The sequence below is a fragment of the Gymnoscopelus braueri genome (genome assembly GCF_963280865.1).
Source record: "Gymnoscopelus braueri genome assembly, chromosome: 13".
Taxonomy (NCBI): domain Eukaryota; kingdom Metazoa; phylum Chordata; class Actinopteri; order Myctophiformes; family Myctophidae; genus Gymnoscopelus; species Gymnoscopelus braueri.
Genome location: NC_137615.1, coordinates 25,957,508 through 25,979,004, shown reverse-complemented (window position 1 = coordinate 25,979,004; position 21,497 = coordinate 25,957,508). Strand labels below are relative to the sequence as shown.

Sequence of the window (21,497 nt, the reverse complement as noted above, 5' to 3'; positions counted from 1 at the left end):
ACAGTTTTGTGCTTTTCTCAAGTATTGTGTGTTGTAGGCCAAAAGCACACCTAACTAGTGCTTATCAGGGAGTGATAGAGCATTCTCAGATAAACGTTTGAGTTGGCAGTTGTGTATTCGCCTACAGTTTTTCATTCACATGATTGTCTTCCTGTCTTTTTTTTCCCCTTCACTGTTGTCCATCCGGGCAAGTGGTAGGAAAGTTGTTTTTGGTTGCCTATCATTGGGAGAGCCATTTCTTGGTGCTATTAATGGCCATATAGGCCTAAACAGAAATGAACTAGAAAACTTTTTGTGTTTTACAAAGATCCGTGTGTGTGTAAAAATATCTATAGATATATATAATATATGTGAAAGCACAAAAGCTTGTGAAATGGCAACAATTGCACACAATTAACGCCACATCGCCTGGCAACATTGCTGGTGTTAACTTGGTTCTAGTGAAGTCCAATCTACTGCAAGGTCCCACAATGACGGAGGTAAGACCACTACAAAATGTCCAATTGTTACTGAGGGAGAAATCTGGAACTATCTTTAATTGCATCTGAACTTAATGGCCGTAAATGGTTTAAATGTGGCGGAAACCTCATATCCCTGTTAATTGCTCCAATGCACAATAGGCCAATTGCCAATTTGATGGCGTGTGCTCTGTCAGAGTAATTGAAGTAGCAGGACTGATTGAAAGAATTGGTTGAATACTGTACCATCAGATAAGTGGGAAGAAGGATTGCATCTTGGTCAAAGATTCTACAATCTCAAATGAATGGTCATGGTCAAATGAAGATTTGACCACCTTCAGTCGGTGAGTGAGGCTAAAGTTATCATTATGGGGCAAAACAGCGTCATAATTTTGGTGTTTGTCACGAAACTAATGTCAAAGTATTCTGTTCATTGTATTAATGAGGATGGCATAGTTGTATGATTATATATGACCTCAAACACGGCGTCTTAGGTTAAAAATAAATAGCCAACTTCATAAATGCATTACAGCAGAAATCTCCATCTGAAATCGAAAGGATTGCCATTCCTTTCCTTCACTCAATACTGGGAAACTTGCTCCTCCATTTCTGTGACTGAACTGTAACAGTAGCAGTTTAAAATGCCTCAGCATTGCCACCTAGTGGGTATTGTGGTGTACTATCACATAGCGCCCATTATAATGCGACCCATAATTTGCAATGAATGCCAGGAGGCATAACACCTGCTCAGGCTGAGAGACAATAATTGGCCCATGCTGAGCCATCTGTGGTCTTTGTGTATGGTAGGTGCTTAGGCATCGCTTTGTAAGCATAACAAGCAAATACGCACTTTCATTTATGAACATTTTATTAATAACACTTGTTAAAGCCACATGTAGTACAAAAATCCATTAGAAAAATGTATCATTTAAAATAGGTGCGTAAAGAAAACCCATTGCATTTGGGTACAGTTTGCCTTGTTAATGAGACTTGTCTTGCTGTAAAAGCATGACAACTGCATTGTAACTTTCTTTATGAAGACATTAAGCAACAATGACTGGAGCCCCACAGAGATGACATAATATCTCATTGTCTCCTATCCTCCACTTTCCTCTTCTCCTTCCCTCCGTTACTTTGCTCTCCTCTTTCTGCTTCTTGCCCTTTAAACCTAATTTATACTCCGTAGTATGACAGTGTCACCAGGAGAACAGATCTACAAGCTTTTAACTTAATGATCTGTTATTTACGAACCGGTCGTACGCTGGAGTATAAGTAAGAAGTCAAGATTTACCCCATCTCCTCTCCTCTCCAATCTCCTCTTGTCTTCTCTCCTCCTCTCCCCTTCTGTCCATCCTTCATTTATATTACTTTCCTCTCTTCACCCTTCATACATGCCTCTGCCCTTCCCAGCAGTTTGGCACCTTCAGAGTGACAGCTTCATGCTTCCTCTCTCACCCCAGGCACCATTATACTCCTCAGTGCAACATGCAGCTATAGCACGCGTGTGCACACACATTGACTGTCTCTTCGACAGAGTGCAGCAGATCTGGATTCTGACATGCCAACGTTGGACTAATCTGGATTCTGATAGGCCAACGTTGGACTAATCTGGATTCTGAAAGGCCAACGTTGGACTAATCTGGATTCTGACAGGCCAACGTTGGACTAATCTGGATTCTGACAGGCCAACGTTGGACTAATCTGGATTCTGACTAGCCTGGCATGGCCAGACTAATATCACTGCGTAGATGTTAGTCTGGAATCTCTGTGTGGAACCTGCATTTCCAAGGGCAGATTAAAAAATGCCTTTGGTGATAAACCTGGCCCATATTTGGATACTGGGCCCTGATTGGTGCCCCACAACTTCGGGGGGCAGCGAAATCCAATCACAACCGAGCAGGGCCAGACTAATCTGCTGAGGGCTTTTTTTTTTGTTGCACTGGCAGATTCGTCTGGACAGGCCAACGTTGGACTAATCTGGATTCTGACAGGCCAACGTTGGACTAATCTGGATTCTGACAGGCTAAAGTTGGACTAATCTGGATTCTGATAGGCCAACGTTGGACTAATCTGGATTCTGACAGGCTAACGTTGGACTAATCTGGATTCTGATAGGCCAACGTTGGACTAATCAGGATTCTGACAGGCAAATGTTAGGCTCATATAGTCTATCTGTGATGATACATCCTCAAGTACAGGATGCCTTTATTTGTTTACGTACAGTAGACTACATGTTTCCCCCTCTTCAGCCTCTCGTTAGAGGACGACACAAACATATTTATATTTGTACAAGAACGAACGTAAGAGAGCTTAAAAATGTTTGTGCCAAGTACATTATGTACATTATAGTGCATGAGTTGGTTCTGCCTCTTGTTTGTCTTTGGTATCTTATTATTTGGGGTTCTGCCTCTTGTTTGTCTTTGGTATCTTATTATTTGGTATTGTGTTATCATTCAGTGCCGTGTGTGTGTGTGTGTGTGTGTGTGTGTGTGTGTGTGTGTGTGTGTGTGTGTGTGTGTGTGTGTGTGTGTGTGTGTGTGTGTGTGTGTGTGTGTGTGTGTGTGTGTGTGTGTGAGAGAGAGAGAGCGAGAGCAGATAGGAAAATATGTGTGATCTTAATCAGAGATAGGGCGTCCATAGTATTCATCATAAGGTTCTCTGATGTTGGTGGTCTGGGGGCGAGGAATGGTGTAATCTTTGTCCGGGTCTATTTCCTAAACACAAGCACGCAAACACACAAGAGGCAAACACAAATATACACACACACACACACATTTATCATGTTAGTGCAATTAACACAGTGATATGTTGCGTTTTCATTAACCTTCCAATATGCCGTAGCCATAATTGCCTCCAGTTGTAAAAAAGGTCATAGTTTTTAATTACTGAGTGTATGGAGTTAGACTGTTAATTGTAATGGCTTATTACTCACTGTCATGGAGAATCCCGACTCATATGGTGATCGTAGTACTGGCTCGGTTCTCCTGCCTGCTGGCAAGATGTAGTCAGTTAATTATTTGTTCATTATATAGCGTTCATCAGAAAGGCCCACTGTGAGAGCTGAGCTGACTGAGTGGAATTCAGCTCATTCATTTAGGCTTTGCAGAGCTATCATTCAGCGTAAAGGATGATCCTGGCCCAGAGGATGAATCACTGTCAATTTGGTCTCTAGTGTCCTTTTTACTGGCCGACTGATCACTGTTCTCATTTCCTTCTGTCTCTCTGATGAAACTGGCTCCTTTTAGGCACTACACTGTAAAATCCTGAGTGTTAATTCAATTCTAACGTTTAACGTAAGTTAAATTAACACAAAATTAAATATTGATAATAAAAATTACCCCCCACACACACACACACACACACACACATACTATAGGGTGGTAAGCTAATGAAATCTCCATCCCTGGTTCTCTCCCTCAGTGTTCTCACCTCTCCTGGGGTCGGCGTCGTTCTCAAAGCTTCCGTTCTCCCTGCCTTCCTTCTGGCTTCCCATTCCCGGGATTTCAGCCTCGGGGCTCGTCCAGCCGGCGAAACTCAGGGGACCCTCCTTGCTCTTGCGCTCGCCCCGGCAGAGGAAGGCGACCTGGGCCACGCCGTGCCCCAGCAGCAGCACCCAGCCGTTGGCCACCAGAGCCACGCTCAGCACGGGGTCGTCCCACTGCGGCCGGTGGCCCATCTCTGCGTTCCCCCTGGTGAGCAGGGCGATCCACACCACCCAGATGCCGGCGGAGAGCAGCAGGGCGAGGCAGAGCAGCGTGGCCTGCACCTGGCCCTGCCGGTGGGAGCCGCCCGTGTAGCTGTAGCTGTAGGTGAAACACGAGCGGCACAGGTTGCGGAGGGAGAGGAGCAAGCCGAGGGCGAGGAGGAAGAGCACGTAGATCAGCAGCATCACAAACTCCCCCTGGCTGTACGCGCAGGGCTTGCCGTCCCGGACCAACACGATGATCAGCCACTCGACGGCGATGACCACCTGCACGGCGAAGAGCCCCAGGGCCAGAGCGGGCTCCCCCCAGCCCCGCGCCGTGGCGAAGCCCAGCAGGGCCAGGCCGCGCGACGCCATGCAGGAAAACGCCAGGGAGAACAACACCCCGAACAGGAATAGCCGGGTGGGGCAGGTCGCGGGCGTGAGACGGATGATGAAGGCAAAGGCGACGGCGAAGATCCCCGCCGTGGCAAACAGGAACAGGCACAGGGAAGCCACGGTGCCACCGAAGCCCCCGCGTTGGTACCGCGTCGACACGCAGACCCACAGGGTCCAGACGAGGAGGCCCACCAGGAGACCAGCGCTGACCAGGAAGCCCAGAGAGGCCAGGCTCTCCAGGACGATGCCCCACGCTGCCTGCCGGTCACACAGGTAGGTGAAGGCGGGGTCCAGCTCCGCCCCGCAGCCTGGCACTGCATCCTGGGAAAAGTTTGAGGAAGCGTTGACGGCAGTGGGCGTGTCTGTAGGGAGGCTGCAGTGGTGGGGATGACGGTGCTGTTAGTGGTACTGTTGGTAGTCTGTGTCTGGTAGCAAACTATACGTAAGAGGAGGAGGAAGAGGGGAAGGCATTTGTGCTTTTGGGATGAGAAGGCCATCCTTGTTTTGGTAATCCGCTTTAGGAAGTGAGTTCAGCCTTTTCAAGTGTCCTCTTAAAGCTGGTCCTTTGACGCGGCGGATCCTCGTTGCCTGAAACAAGCAGCATAATGGAACTCATGTCTCACATGTATCTTTGACAGCTTTGCTTGGCTAATGAATCCTTTGAGTTGTGTAAAAGTGCAAGTTTCCCAAAATATGTTAAGTGTCACTTTGACTGATGCCACAAAACAACAAGCGGGATGAAGTAGAAAATGGGATCGCAAGAAGGTCACGAGGCAGGAGAGAGAGAGAGAGAGAGAGAGAGAGAGAGAGAGAGAGAGAGAGAGAGAGAGAGAGAGAGAGAGAGAGAGAGAGAGAGAGAGAGAGAGAGAGAGAGAGAGAGAGAGAGAGAGAGAGAGAGAGAGAGAGAGAGAGAGAGAGAGAGAGAGAGAGAGGCTCACTAGAGACAGACTGAGAACATATACTGTAGCATGGAGACAAAGGCAGGGACGTAGAGAGAGAGAAAGAGACAGAGAGAGGATTTGAGCCAATAGACAGTGAGAGTGAGACAGCAGGGAGGAGAGGAGAGAGTGTGTGAACAAGCCAGAACAAGGGAGAGAACAGCGTGAGCAAGAGCTAACAAGGAAGGAATAACAAGTAACAAGGTGAATTTGGGACACAGGCAGTGTAAACAGCCATGAAGGACAACTTAACTGTCCGTGTTACATGAGATCATAAAGCTGTGGTCACACCAGGAAAGAGGCAGATGAACAGATAGAGAGTGACCCTGGCAGTAACATACTGTATGGAGGTTGTGCCTGTACACAGATTGGAAGTGGGGGGGTGGAGGGAGGGAGGGAGGGAGGGAGGGAGAGAGAGAGAGAGAGGGGGGAGAGAGAGAGAGAGAGAGAGGGGGGGGGGAGAGAGAGAGAGAGAGAGAGAGAGAGAGAGAGAGAGAGAGAGAGAGAGAGAGAGAGAGAGAGAGAGAGAGAGAGAGAGAGAGAGAGAGAGAGAGAGGCCACAGATATGCACTCCTGATAGCTGATTGTCACTTCCTCTAGCTCATAACAGAGCCCTTGTTTCTGTGTCAGAGATCCAAAGATGACATTTAAGAGGCTTATCAATGGGTAAATATGGCCCAGGCCCAGAAATTAACCCTTGGGCCAGTCGTGTGTTTAAATAGTAGGTCAGGAGAGCATAGTAGATACAGGAGTTATAAAAACATGACTGACTGAAAAATGTTCAGCTAGACTGCATTATTTACATATTCATGTTTGTGTTTTTAACTTAAATCTTGGATTTTGATTGTCAGTAAGGTTCCGAATTTGATTGTTGGTGAGGTTCAGTGGAATTATATTAGCTTTACTAGCAATAGCTGACACAGCAAGCCCAAACCACATACCCATTATGGTTCGTGCCCAAATGATTACAGTAGTAAAGACCACAAGCATTACACAACTTATATTACAGTCCCGTAGTCAATACAGCTTTTAAACTAGTTACTGTGTTGTTCAAACCAAGAAATCCATCTCCCAGACCTTGACTATGGCCTGATTTATACTTAGTTGCATGTGGGTGTCGCAGATCAAAAATAGCAGATCTACAAGCTCACAACATGTCACATGTCACGCTACGACACATTATAAGTTTGTAGATTGGCTATTTTTGGTGCGTGGCACTTGTGTGCAACCAAGTATAATTCAGACTTAAGCTTGTGTATGAAAGATGACATACCTTCTGTCCTGAGGGATGTAAGTCAACACACGGCCCCGTTTCCACTCCTTCCACTTGCTTTCTTCAGAACTCGCCTTGAAGTTTTACCAAGTAGTCTCACGATAAACTCTGAAGTGCTGAGGCATCAGAGGCCACTCATGTGAGAGTGTAGCCAGCCATGTGCCTTCTGTCTCCAGGATGTGCCCATATCTCTGTGAGCTCCGAGGTAAGCGGAAGACCGTATGAGGAGGAAAAGAAACGGTGCAGAGATTGAGCCAATGGGTGTTGATGCGAGAGGAGAGGATTGTTTTCACTTCTCTCAGATTTACATCAACAGGTGAGAGCGGCGACTACTGCACCCCCCCTCCACTCCCCCTGGCTACTCTTCTACTTTCAGTCCTCACCTCAACCCTCTCTCTCTCTCTCTCTCTCTCTCTCTCTCTCTCTCTCTCTCTCTCTCTCTCTCTCTCTCTCTCTCTCTCTCTCTCTCTCTCTCTCTCTCTGTGTGTTTCTGTGTCTCTCTCTCCCTTTCTCTTTTTCTCTTGTAAGGTTCTCGGAAGGTATAGGTGGGGCTCAAAGACCTGGAGGCAATGGCACACACACACGCAGGTGTGGGGGGGCTTGAGAGAAAGGGAAGGAGAAACTCCACGCCCTGATATATTTGACTCCCATTTCCCATAACCTCCCACAATCACTGCACATCATAATCTTCAGTATCATAGTGACCTTCTAAAGCATCAAAACACATTTTGACAACGAGTCATTCTGAGATTGGTTGAAATTTAAACTGTAAACACAGACACTGAACTAAATCTGTAAAACTGTACTTCAAATCACTTTTAAGGTGACTGTTCAGCCCCATATTAGAGCCCCCCAGAGGTGAATCGGAGAATAGGGAGTGGAGATTAGAAGACCTGACTCAGCCTATTGTCACCAACACTACAAGTCAGTAGACAAACCAGTAGTCACAATAGTTTACTTGTGAGCTGTTTGCAACAGCCCATGGAAATAGTGAGGAGCCCTAGGAATAGAGAATACCTTCCACTGATCATCCCTGCAAGTCTGTACGCAACACTTCAGCTCATGTCTGTACAGGCATTTGTTAGTTTACAGGGTGTGTTTATTCCGTCAGAAGGGTTGGGAATGGTGGAGAATCACTGTAGCTTTATATCTCTGATAGAGAATAACAGTGGGGGTATGCCTTTCAACTAAATAATTAACAACAAGCTTGCTTGGAGCCTGGAGGGGAGTGTAATGTTATGTGCCATCATGTATTCTGAGTCTGCAAAGTATGTCAAGGGCATTAAAGCCTAGAGCGTGTGCGATGCTTAACATTAGTGAGAATTCAAGCATGGTGTCATGATTTAAGAAAACCCGGAGGTGCTACATACTGTATTCATTCACACAATGTTTGCTGGGTATTAACTGGGGAAAGAAAATAGAGGAGTCTTTGTGTAGATGCTCAGCCAATGGGTGTCTCTGAGTTGATATTAGATCATCAGTGTTATTTGTGGGAATAACCCTAGCAACCAGTTTTGATTTGTTTTTCATGTATTTATTTGGGAGTGATTCAATTTGCTGCTTGAGTCGACAGATTTGGAACTGAATGTCCCCATCAGTGAATGTATGTGAAGTGAATGTCCAACCTGGGACCTGTGTCCCCTCTGAGGAGCACACCTCTGCTAGGCAGGAAGCCTGGGAGGCAGAGATCATGTTTCCGCCTGTGTGTGTGTGTGTGTGTGTGTGTGTGTGTGTGTGTGTGTGTGTGTGTGTGTGTGTGTGTGTGTGTGTGTGTGTGTGTGTGTGTGTGTGTGGTGTGTGTGTGTGTGTGTGTGTGTGTGTGTGTGTGTGTGCGTGTGGATGTGGATGTGTGTGACCTGTCTGTCTGTCTGTCTGTCTGTCTGTCTGTCTGTCTGTCTATCTGTGTGTGTGCAAGGCTAATCTTGGAAACCACCGGACCGGTCGGCATCAAACCTTGTGTGCACGCAGGAAGACGCTCCACCTCCAATTGATCTCATGGCCGAGCTATACCAGGTACCAGCCTTATATCACATACGCTCTGCGGAGTGCCGCTTTCTAGTTGATTGCTGCTATTTGTGTATGTTGAACTTGTTTTGCTATTAATAATAATGCATCAAACTCCCCAGGTTCGGTGCTTGGTCCTGGGGACTACCAGGAGGTTGGTGTCACCAGACCTGAGGGAACGGTGTGGGGTGGGGGGGCTCAGGATGTTGTAGGAGGTCAGAGTGGTTGGGGGGAGCTATGGTAGGTTGTTGAGGGTCTTGTAATTGTTGAGTAGAATTTTGGAGTCTATTCTGTGTTTGACTTGAAGCTGGTGAAGGTCATAGAGGACTGGTGTGATGTGGTCTCTGGAGTGGGTAGATACTGGTCTGGTCAAGTCAAGTCGAATTTTATTGTTGCCCATTATCACAAAACATGTCCCAAACGGCTGTACATAAAAACAAGCAGTAACTAGAAAAAGTGCTCCTCGGAGCACAGGTCTCCGCCGGGCCAGCAATGTTCTGAATTCAGTCATTATAGAGGTGAGTGGAATCTGTAGAAGCTGAGATTGAGGTTCAATGTTAAAGGAGAATTCCGGACAAATTAAGTGTTATCTTTCATGTCTCGTTACTCACCTAGCGACGTAAAAAGTGGCGTTCTTTTTTTCCATATATTCCCCTGTCGTCATTTTTTAAACACCCTCCGTTGTTATAATGGGAGCGAGTGGGTTAGTGAAGTTCGTCTATTATAACCGACGCAATGTTATTTTTTTCTCTACTACGATTCATTGTAGAGTCTCATGATAGTCAAACATGCGCTGAAAATTCCTGTGAGCCTGCCGTTAATGGCGAACGATTTAACACTGGTTGCTTGTTTCCAGAATCTGGCAACACGAGTTGCCAGGTTCTGGAAAGAAACAAGCATCCAGTGTTAAATCGTTCGCCATTAACGGCAGGCTCGCAGGAATTTTCAGCGCATGTTTGACTATCATGAGACTCTACAATGAATCGTAGTAGAGAAAAAAATAACATTGCGTCGGTTATAATAGACGAACTTCACTAACCCACTCGCTCCCATTATAACAACGGAGGGTGTTTAAAAAATGACGACAGGGGAATATATGGAAAAAAAGAACGCCACTTTTTACGTCGCTAGGTGAGTAACGAGACATGAAAGATAACACTTAATTTGTCCGGAATTCTCCTTTAATGAAGGTATTACCAATCAGGATGGAATATGAATGTTGGACAAAATCTGTAGGAGTAATATTGAAAAAATTGTTTGCAAAAATAGGCCTGCTGGTGGCAATATAATAGGCCAATGTGAAAAGGGTGGCATTTCTTCCTCGGCCTAGTGGGAATGTGTGTGCAAAGTTATACGTCAATCGGACGCTGCGTTCATGATTTGAGGCATTTTGTTCAAAGCGAACGACTCCTGCAAACTTCAGATGCATATCTTAGCCAATCAGGATGGAATATGAAAAATCAGACAGATGGATCCGTGTTGATCACATGACCATAGAGATAACGTGTACCGATTTGTGTGATGTTTCGACAAAATCTGTAGGAGTAATTTGTCATTTGTTTAGCAAAGGTCGGCCTCCTGGTGGCGCTATTAAAGGCAGATGTGAAAAATGCAGGGCAGAGGTTTTTCCTTGGCCTCTAGGGAGTGTGCCCAGTTTCACCGGGATCGGTGCATTTATAGGTAAAAACGCGAATCAGCCTGTTATAGTGCCACCATGAAGCCAATTTGAAACATTTAGGGTGGCATTTCATCCTTGGCCTTGTGGGAATGTGTGTGCAAAGTAGGCATGGGACGATATACGATATTATCGTATATCGCGATTAAAAAATGTCCACGATAACAGTATCGCGGGGTACTGTAATTATCGCGAAAATTGTCAGGCTTTTGGGAGCACCCCGGACAGTTGCTTGATTCAGTATTTAGATATTATATATATATATTCATTGTATAGACACGCCCCTCTCTCTAGTCTTAACATTGCCTGCCAAGATATTAAACATTGTTTTTTATCCCCTTGCCAGCGTAATTACCTTAATCCGACGACCTTTGAAACTCAGTGGAAGCTAGATTGTGTAAAAAAAAAAGTCCCTGTGAGAAGGCGGAGGGATTCGTGTGTCCATTGGAACAATAACATTCCAACACCGATCGGCCATTTTGGGGCTATGGCCCGTGGTTTTCAATGCAAAAAAAAAAGAAACTGAGTTAGGAGTGTTTTTCTGAAAATCCCATAGTCAGGGTGGATGGATGTGACGTTTTTTGGAATGACGTCACATCCACATACTTCTTCTCTGAGTGACGATGGATCATTCCAAAGCTGTGTTAGGGTGCCCCTTGTGGAATTCTCAACAAAAAAAAAAAGATAATAGAACGACTTTATGCGTCTTGGTAGGCAACGTGTTAATTTGGTGAATCCATCCATCCACCCACTTATCCATCCAGCCATCCATCCATCCATCCATCCATCCAGCCATCCCTCTTCATCCACTTATCCAGAGGGTCGCGGAGGTAACAGTTCCAGCAGAGAATCCGTCTTCCCACATCATCCACTTAGCTCTGGGTATAATCTCCACTGGTCCTTGGTCTACACATGTCACTGTGAACCACATGATCTTTTTATGTTTCCTCTTCGTCTGCATTTTCTCCTGAGGGCCATCATCTTCCTCTTCATCATCTTTCTCTGATATGCTTCGACCCCGTTGCCACTTGCAGTTTGTTTGTTTGTTTGTTTGTTTGTTTGTTTGTTTGTTTGTTTATTTATTTATTTATTTAAATGGGATTACAGTGTGTTACTCTTTTTGTAGGGCTATGTTAGGTTTTCAGTTATTGTTGGTCATGGCTGCCAGTTCCCACCTGATGTCATGTGTGAGTTCAGACTGCTCCACACCGTACTGAATAACTGCTAGTTTGCATAACATCTTCAGATTAGGATTTAAATCTAAGATATATAGGTAATCAAGTGTGTTGCGTCCTCCAAAGAGGATGATACGATCTCCCACCATGCAACATCCCAACATCCAAGTCATCCTACACGGGGCTTTCCCTTTGGCCTCAACCTTCTTCCATGAGTGGGTCTGTGGATTGAATTTCCGCAGATCATTGAAGAATTGCTTCGAGTTGCTGCCGCCAAATATGTACAGCTCTCCATTGTAGACAAAGGCTGAATGACCCCCGCATCTTTCCGGAAGAAGCTGTGCAGAAGGTGTGCTCAGCCAGCAGTTGGTCTCTGTGTCAAACACTCTGACCTTGTTGTTGTAGACGTCCCACTGGTTCCCCCTGCCCCCAAATACAAACATCTTTGTCCCGATGATAGTGGCAGAGTGATATGAAACAGGTGCAGGAGTTCCTCTGGTGTTAATTAAAGACCAGACCATTGTGGTGGTGTCCAACTTGTAGATGTCATTAGTGTGTCCAGTCAGCTGGGTGTTTCCTCCATAAATATACATGACCTTCCTCAAGACACAGGCTGAGTGTTCGTACCTATTCTCTGGAACAGTACCAGAAATATTGGGTTTGGACCATCTGTGGTTGTCAACATCAAATGAATAAAGCACGTTACAGTAAGGATATCCTCCCCAGATGTAGACAATATCTTCTACCAGAACAGCTGTGTAGCCCGCGCGCACGCAGGGAACCTCAAGGTGATGTTCTCCTCCTCCAGTTTTCACTGTGGTCAACTTCATCCAGCGTAAAGACAGTGTGTTGAAGATGTGGACATCAATATAATGACTGTTATAGATGCAATAGATGTCCTTACCTCCAAAAGAGTACAGCTTGTGTCCGACTACCACAGCAGCCGGCCAGGAAAGCCTATCTCCTCCTTTCAGATGTATCGTCCAGTGAAGCATTTCACACACCAGCACCACTGTGAATCAGTGCAACTAATTTACAGAAGAGGTTAGAAGGCAAGGCAATGTGTTGGTAACAGTTGCTGAATGGTGTTGTGTTGGGAAATACAATAAAAACATTTAAAAGGACAATTATGTTGAATGTGAAGACGATGGTGTGATGTCATTCCTTGATGACATCATTATTATGGAATAGCAAATGACGTTACTCAAAGTGAATGGCCATTTTAGCAAAATCTATAATCTGAAATGTGCTAATAATAAGATGTGTTTTGTCAGTATGACACCAGTACTATGACATCAGTCATCCATATTTGGGCATATTGAGATAAAGACACAGACAGATATGCAGAGATGTAGAAAGGCAACACCTCTGAGTGTTTGTGGACTGGTAAGAGTTTGAGGCTCAATGCTCAGGAAGAGCTTCTACCCAGCAGCTGTTAACACATCGGGTGCCAAACACGGTCTGAACCGTGTTTGCACCGAGTAGCGCTTCGGTGCCGAAAAAGGTCTGAAACGTGTTTTCAGTCTCTTTTTTTTTTCACGGGAGGGGCTGGAGCAGCTCTGGAATCACCCACAGTGTTTCTGAGAAGGAAGGGCCTTATAGATCACCGTGCCAAAACACATGGCTCCCCATCCGCTTCCGTTCTATCTCCTTCTCTAAAACCCCTATAACCCAGAAACTTTTTACGTTGGGGAAAACGACTCATTTTGTATGGGCGATCGCTTTGCCAATGTGACCCGCGTGAAAGATGTTATCGTTCCAGGCGTTAGCCAGGACCATCGTCCAAAATGCATGCATGCTTTTTTTCCCCATGGATTGCTCGTCTTGCAGTCTACAGCTTAAAACAGTGCCGCGCAGCTCAATGGTGAGATTTCTGGCACTGAACGTAATCTGTTCTGGCACCGAATGTGTTAAGAGTCATAAACAAGGACATGGTCAGTTCCTGTCTTTCTAGAATATCTAATCATCTTCATCTCCCCCCCCCCCCCCCCCTCTAAGATATCTAAGATATACAAAGTGGCATTTTAAGATTTTTAAGCATATTTACATTATCGTGATAATATCGTAAATCGCAATTATTTTGGTCACAATGATCGTGACATGAAAATGTCATATCTTCCCATCCCTAGTGCAAAGTTTCACGGCAATCGCACGCTGCATTCACGATTTGAGGCATTTTGTTCAAAACGGATCACTCCTGCAAACTTTGGAAGCCAATGTTAGCCAATCAGGATAGAATATGACAAATCGGACAGATCCGTCTTGATCACATGACTATAGAGATACTGTGTACCGATTTGGCGTGATGTTTGGACAACATCTGTAGGAATAATATCAAAAGAATTGTTTAGCAAAACTTGGTCTCAGGTTGATCTGGAAAATTCGGGGCAGAGGTTCTGCTGTGGCATCCAGGGATGGTGTGCACACACACACACACATAAAAACAATGTAAGCAATTTAAGCTGGATGTAGTGCTTGGTTTAGACTAGGTGATGTCAAAGGCTGAAGCAAAAAGGTGTGTTTATTCTTGAATATGATGACTGAGCTAGACTGTCGGATGTGGATGGGGAGATGACTCCAGAGTCAAGGGGCTTGATAAGACAAGGCTCTGCCACCTACTGGCGTTTTATCTATTTTTGCGATAGTTAACAGACCAGCATTGCTTGATCGTAGGGATCTAACTGGAATATAGGGATTAACTTGGTACATTATGATAGATAGGGTGGTACTAGGTTGTGTATTATTTTGAAGGTTAAGAGTAAAATCTTAAAATCAGATCTGGCGTGTATAGGGAGCCAGTGTAGAGAGAGATGAGTACAGGGGTGATGTGATCAAATATTCATGTCCTGGTTAATATCCTGGCAGCAGTGTTTTGAATGAGTTGTAATTTGTTGGTGGTTGATTTAGGTAGTCCAGAGAGAAGGGTGTTACAGTAGTCTACCCGCCTAGATGATACAAAAGCATGGATGAGTGTTTCAACATCAGTCATTGACAGAATGGGGCGGATCCTGGCAATATTACTTAGATGGAAATATGTAGTCTTTGTCATTTCGTTGATGTGGTCTGAAGATGGGCAGTGGAGTTTTGTAGTTTGTTGTGGACTTTGGTGGTGGTGATACACAGAAGGCTGTTACAGTACAGTAATCAAGTAACGATGTAATGAAGGCATGGATGAGTGTTTGTGCAGAGTGTGATGGTATCTAGGCGGGCAATGCATTGTATCATATCATAGAAACTGTAGCTGTGCTGCAGTATGTGGGGTTACCCTTTGTATAGCAAGGTGAATTGGTGTGTAATGGTTCTGGTTTTGTGATTCCATTTGGTTGTTTCGTCGAATTGTAATTGTACATTTTAATTTCAGGCCTTCTTGGATGTGATCCGTTCCAGCTTTGTATAGATTCCAGATAAAGACACCGGACAATATGAGTACTAAAAATTGACACAATTTATTTTGGCTAAAGATGACATGACCAATTCACAGAAGGCTACACATTCAGTGGCTCAAGTGAGTTTTGTGTTTGCAACAGAGAGGGAAACGAGGGAATTCCTCGGCCATAATGATCTGGAAATGCATTGTAGCGTTGGTTGTCACGATACATCACACACTCTTGTGTCCCTTTGTTTCCCTGTCTGTTCAAAACAATTTTCATCAACAAGTAATAAAAAACACTGCATAAAAATAGACAGAACCATGTTTAAAGGGACGAACGAGGGGAATATAAAAGGTGAAACATTTTTCTTATTAAATGCGGAAAACAAAAATATTTACAGTTTCACAGACAGCTAGAAGCAAATACAGGCTAGTAGTAGCTAGTGTTTTGCTTGCGTCTGGTGGTATAGATGGAAGAAGGGAGGAGAGGAGCAGGTGCAGGAAAAGGAGTGGGGAGCAAGGTTTTTCTTCTCGCCATATGACTTCAAAGTATATATTATACACTGTAAACAGTATTATATAATAATAATAATATAAACATAAGAATATTCTTATGCATTTCATCCACTTCAGTGGAGTGCAAAGTAGATAGACGAGAGGGGCATTAGTGGGTTGGCCGGCAGCCTTATCGTAGCATGCCGGACTGAGAGAGAGAGGGGGGTTAGGGAAAGGAGAGGTGCAGGCAAGGCAGGAGCCAGCAGCTTTAGATGATTCCATATTTGGCCAGGTCGCTGAGCTCCATGTCGCCGAAGGCCTCCCATGGGCAGACCACTGTGATGTCTGTGCCAAGACCCTCCATGCCGGGGATGTCGTCACCAAAGCTGAACAGAGCAAAAAGGAAGAGAATTAGACCTCTGTGGGAATTGGCCTCAGTCTATCTATTGGTGTCTTATATGAGGAACGGTGAATGTATTAAAGAGTGAGAGGCATAGTCAGTGGCTTACCCCTTCTGGCCAGGCTTGGGGGCCTTGCTCTTGAATGTACGAGCTGCTCTCTGCTTGAACTTGGGTGGTCCCTTCTTGGGTGTGGTGGGAGCAGCGGAACCAGTAGCGGCCAGTGCGCTTCCTGCAGGGTTTGCGGCGTTCATTTCTGTTGCTAGTTCCTAAAAGACACAGGAGAGGTATTATTATTATCATTATTATTATTACATCTGGGGTTTTTTTCTGTCCATCTCTGTAAAGCCTTCTGTTAATCCCTAACTGTCTCCTTCCAGTCCCCACTGGCACTGCTAATCAGTGAGGATGATGCAGATTAGGTTTAACGGACAGATTATGCTAGCTCTAATGCCATTTTAATTCATGGCAGATTAATTGCTACTTTTAGACACCGGGGATGCCCTGCGTAATGAGAGATTAACCTCCGTTGTTTATAGTAAGTCCCTCAACCTTTTCCACACCAAATCATTTCAAACTCTCTTGGACAATTCTTTCCAACACACCACACACAGCAACATGTCCGTAAAGCAGTTTGTTTAATTCTGCAATGGCTGAGTGCACAAACCTCCTGCTAAAGCGAGACATTTCCCATCTCAAAGTTCTATATTTCCATCCAGAAGGTGATTGTTGTGAAGTGATGATTGAGGGGGTGATCAGTGCCATTTGCTATCGTGAGTGTTAAGCGTGATGGCTCTGTCGTTCAAGTCTGAGAGTTTGGGTGTGGGAAGGCTAATGAATTCGGAGGCAGTATGTGTGATGCTGGTAAGCTGTTTTTTGTTGGAGGCCAATATGTATAAATAGCATGGTACAACAATCCAAGATATTCTTCTGCTCATTATAATGCTGTCTATCAGTCTATATTATGCACTATTCTAACTGTATTTTCATTAGTTTAGTTTAGTTTAGTTTTGGTCCCACAGGTGTGAATCTAGCTATGAGTTTAGACCCCGATGGCCAGGTCTCAACATCATGTCATGGTATTGAGAGCAGGCAGTCGTAAGTGCATGGGTGACCAATAGATATCACGTCATTGTCTGTCCACCTTCTTCTTTCTTCATCTGCTTAAAGAGTATCTTTCCTAAGCTCTACTCTGTCTCTATCCTTACCTGACCAGTGACCATAGTAATCCCATTAGGGGAATCAGGGAGTCTGAAAGCAATCTCGCAGGTCACGTTATGTTGCTCAAGTAATAGCTCCACCTGTGTCTCATAGCAGATCCAACAGTCACATGGGTAGACTTAAAATGACTCTCCTATAAGTAATCTATCACACTGATGTATTGTATATAGATCTGTGGAACAGCGCCAGGGCACAGCCAGAGGGCAGCCAACAAATAATTAGCCATCTGCTCCCGTGATTTTTTGCCCCTCAAGTCAATCCTCTTTTCTCCAAGCTTTAGTAAATGCCAGCACCTGTTCTCTTCTCGGTGGTTCTTTGTATCAGCCTTTTCTCAGTGTGCAGAGTTCAATTCCTGAACCATTTTACATTCGCAGCTCAGCATTTACACTGACAATTAAACGCTCCATTTAACCGGTTTACCGAGCCTTTTTACTATCTGTTGAAAATACTGATCTACCAGCATAAGATGAATACACAGATTAGGGTTTCCTAATTTCTTCCAATTAAGTTTCACCAACTGTTAAAATGTTAGTCTCTGCAGAAACTGCAATTTAATTAGATTCATCCATGCATACTATTACTTTAAGCACTTTACCAATCCAAGCACCATATTCAGTTCTACTGTAGAAGCAACTATTGTTTTTTGAAGTTAGTGCCAGTAATTGCAATACTAGGTAACTGTTGTAGCAGCAGCAGTAGTAGTAGTAGTAGTAGTAGTAGTAATAGTAATAGTAGTAGTAATAGCACAGAAATAAGTAAGCAGTTTTTCCTCACCTGTCTTCACAGATGCTCAAAAGGACTGTTCCTGGTCTCTTCCTCCGAGCTGCTTGGTGCTTCTTAGTAGAACCGTGTAACGATGGGTGTCCGTCCTGCTCTTTTATCCTTCGATCTTTAATCCCTGGTGCCTCCTCTTCTTGGTCACATGGTCAACAAAAAGGTCAGACAACTCAATCACCCGACCCAGCATGTTCTCCATCCATGCTTCCTCCCTCCATGCCTTACCCCCTTCCCCTTGACCCATCCTGATTATGTTGCATGCTCAGCCCATAGGCTGGACAGTGTGAGAGGTCAGTCTGGAAGTTTTTAATGGGTTTATCCCTTTAAGCCTCAGCACGACTGCTTTTAGCCTGTCGTGAGGTGGGCAGCGCTGATGCCCACCTGCCGGTCGCGTTCAGGTCCACGTGAGATGGCTTTTTAACAGTCTTTGTCCTGGACAGCACATAGAAACTTCACCATATTGACATGGCATAACATTCAGATGCCTTTCTTGAGAACTAAAAATGTTTTTCTATCACAATCTCTCAGTGTCCCTTATTGTCACTTATTATTAGTTTAAATTATAATATAAATATTGTTTCAAATCTTTTTTTATTGTGAAGCACAGGGTAGGATTATACATTTGTTCATATACATGGATTGCTTCCTTTTTTTTCAAAAACAAACAGACATATACACACAAAAGACAGGTAAAATGAAAAGAATGCACTCAAACGTAAGCAAAAAACAAAGGGACCCCCCCGCCTCCCTTCCCCCTCCCCAGAAGTGCTGCCCCAAATTACGTGCGACACGGGTCATCCACAAGGATTAGCCTTTCAACCTTTAACTAAAGGCTTCCAAATCTTTTCCAAATCTTTCAGTTTGTCTTTGAGTATAAATCTGATTTAAATTATAATATAAATATAGTGAGGCAAAACTAAGTAGTTGTATAGTTCCTTTGTTTTTTCATTTGGGAATTATTTATAAAATGTTTTTGTAAAATATATAACTTTCAAAATAAATACTAGTTACGATGTGTATCATTGTTATATCAATGTGGACAGTAGATTTTGGGGGGGAAACCAGCATAACAGACTAATAGACAGACTAACAGACAGACAGATCACAGTGAAGATTTCAACATACCATATTCACTTCAGCCACCGACAGCATCCTTGTTTGTAGATATGAATAGAGACTCTTCAATTAAAACAGACTTACATATAAGCAGCTGACACATTATAATCTCTTTTTTATTTAGTGGATATTTACAGGGAAATTGGCATTCCAGGGAAATTGAAAAAGGAGCGCTTGTTTTTACCACCCACCCAGGCAATTCGGTATAACCAACACTAGAAGGCAATGAATGCAAGCCACACGCATGCACATGCGTGTGTGCGTGTGCATGTGTGCGCATGCACACATGCACACGCATGTGTGCGCACGCGTGTGCGTGTGTGCATGCGCACACATGCACACATGCACACATGTGTGTCGTCGTGGACACTGGATAGTAACCATAGACTGTAACCCATGAAAAGATCTATTCTCCCCCTATCGGTTCACAACTCGGACGGCGCTGATTCGACTAGCAGACCTTCGGCCTCGTATCAAAGCCCCGCCTCGCGCCGCCTCCTCCTCGCGCCGCCTCGTATCAAAGCCCCGCTTCGCGCCTCCTCCTCCTCCTCCTCGCGCCGCCTCGTATCAAAGCCCCGCCTCGCGCCTCCTCCTCCTCGCGAGCTTCGCGTAAAAAACCCTGTCTCGAAAAGCCCCGCCTCGCGCGAAGCCTCGCGCCTAAAAGCGAGAGCTCCTCTTTCAATTTCCCTGGAATGCCAATTTCCCTGTGACAGATAGACTATCTGTCGTTGAATGAGCCTGTATGGTCTTTGCACCATGCATATTACGATCCGCACTATATGTAGTGATGCTTTCTGGTCTCATGTATACGGTTACGGAGTCCAACTTTGAAACTCAGGTGACAGCTAGGTACTGTGTTTTGGTTGCTTTATTAATGGATTAAAAACAGTTAATGAAAGGGCATCCCAAACGATAAAAAAAACTGTTTCATATCAAAAGTGGCATTAAAGTGCAAAGCATAGGTTTCCATCAGAAAAGGTTTGACTCCCCCACTCACCCCCTCTTCCTTTCATTCATAAATTCCCACGCAGGTGAGCAGCTGATTTTACTACTACTCCTGACCAACGTATCACCATGTGACTCGAACCCCCATTGTGTGACCTATGATTCAATTGAAACCAATAACAACCCATTCAACTATACCTGTCACCTACGAGGCTCCGTACAAATCTTTGTATCTACTAGTGATGTGCGGGTCAGGTTTTTTCATGACCCGCCCCGCCCCAACCCGCCACGGAACCCAACCCGCCTCAACCCGCCCCGCGAACCCATATATAAATCTATGGCTCGACCCGCCCCGCGACCCTTGGTGGGAATATATATATATATATATTATATAGCGCTCTTTTAAGTACCCAAAGTCGCTTTAAATGTCTACAGTAGCACAACATTGTCATGGGCTAAATAAACAAGCATGTTGTTCAAAATATGTTTGTTTGTTTTTTTTGCGTGTGAGAGCGGCTGACCCGCACACCCGCAGCCCGCATAATTGCCTCTGAAATCCTGACTCGACCACCCGCGCCGCAGGTTGACCCGCGGGACCCACGGGTTACGGGTCGGCCCGCTCATCACTAGTATCTACAGTGTAAAGATTCCCAATGTGCTATTTGCTATGGTGCATGTATGGACTTTTTAAGTCATACATTTCAAGTTTCAAGGTTACATAAGAGTAATATTATTTTGTTAATCTTATAATTAGTTTAGTTTAGTTTTCAACCCTGGGGTGTTTTTTCACAGATATACTTGCTCTGTGCAACATAATTATCGTAATTCTCAGGGCAATATTTCTGCATGTATTACATTTGAGTATTTTGACATTTGTATTTCATTGGCCTAAATCATTGCCCACGTAAGTTGTATAGAATTACAGTGAATAGGAAGTACAGTACTGTATGTCTCTTCCCCAAGGAAGTTCTGGGCCCTACTTATGAAATGTATCCAGTTCACATCACCTGAGAAGAGTTAGACATCCAGCTGAGTACATTGGGCACATGCATCAGTGGTGTAAATCTAGGGCAGTGGTTCTCAAATGTTTTCGTGCCCAGGACCCCCAAATTAATATGTATTTGGCTGCAGACCCCCATCTGAATATATTTTGTGCCAGGGACATACAAGACATACAAGATAACATTGTTATATAACCCTAACCCTCTAAATGTACAACATTTTGTGCCCCCCGTGCCCTGCATGAACACAGCGCTTCATTATTTGGCACTGTTTTTTTATCCCCTCCAGGAGGCCGGAACGGCCGAAGGCGAGGGATTATGTTTTCACTCCTGTGAGTCCGTCTGTTCGTCCACCCGTCCGTCCGCCTGCCTGTCTATCTGTTTGTCTGTCTGTGAACAGCTTATCTCTGGCATTTTGTGCGCGACTTTGCCTGCACACTTCCAGTAAGCCAAGGAAGAACCTCTGACCCATTTTTTTTCAAATTGGCATCATGGTGGTGCTGTAATAGGGCAATTCACGGTTTGGCCTATAGCTCTTGAACCGTAGGTCACACAATCAAAATCTTTTTC

The 21,497-nt window shown here is 44.6% G+C and overlaps 2 protein-coding genes across 2 annotated transcripts; both read right to left on the bottom strand.

The window, feature by feature from the left end:
• Positions 1 to 2,922: 2,922 nt before the first annotated feature.
• LOC308099476 (G-protein coupled receptor family C group 5 member D) lies at positions 2,923 to 8,442 on the bottom strand (the record flags this gene model as incomplete). Its single annotated transcript, XM_080448221.1, has 5 exons — positions 2,923 to 3,172; positions 3,391 to 3,446; positions 3,888 to 4,935; positions 6,751 to 6,758; positions 8,376 to 8,442. The coding sequence occupies 5 exons, from the start codon at positions 8,440 to 8,442 to the stop codon at positions 3,074 to 3,076; spliced, it is 1,278 nt and encodes a 425-aa protein (XP_080304347.1). The 3' UTR covers positions 2,923 to 3,073.
• Positions 8,443 to 15,730: 7,288 nt separating this feature from the next.
• pde6hb (phosphodiesterase 6H, cGMP-specific, cone, gamma, paralog b) lies at positions 15,731 to 17,894 on the bottom strand. Its single transcript, XM_080446559.1, has 3 exons — positions 17,863 to 17,894; positions 15,979 to 16,136; positions 15,731 to 15,855 (listed from the first exon to the last, which is right to left on the bottom strand). Exons 2-3 carry the CDS (start codon positions 16,119 to 16,121, stop codon positions 15,738 to 15,740), a joined length of 261 nt encoding a protein of 86 aa, XP_080302685.1. The 5' UTR covers positions 16,122 to 16,136; positions 17,863 to 17,894; the 3' UTR covers positions 15,731 to 15,737.
• Positions 17,895 to 21,497: the final 3,603 nt, after the last annotated feature.

Coding starts and splice junctions, on each gene's coding strand:
- pde6hb (XM_080446559.1), bottom strand. CDS start 16,121: ATGAACGCCGCAAACCCTGCAGGAAGCGCACTGGCCGCTACTGGTTCC. Junction 15,856..15,978: donor CCCAAGCCTGGCCAGAAGGG/GTAAGCCACTGA, acceptor TGCTCTGTTCAG/CTTTGGTGACGACATCCCCG.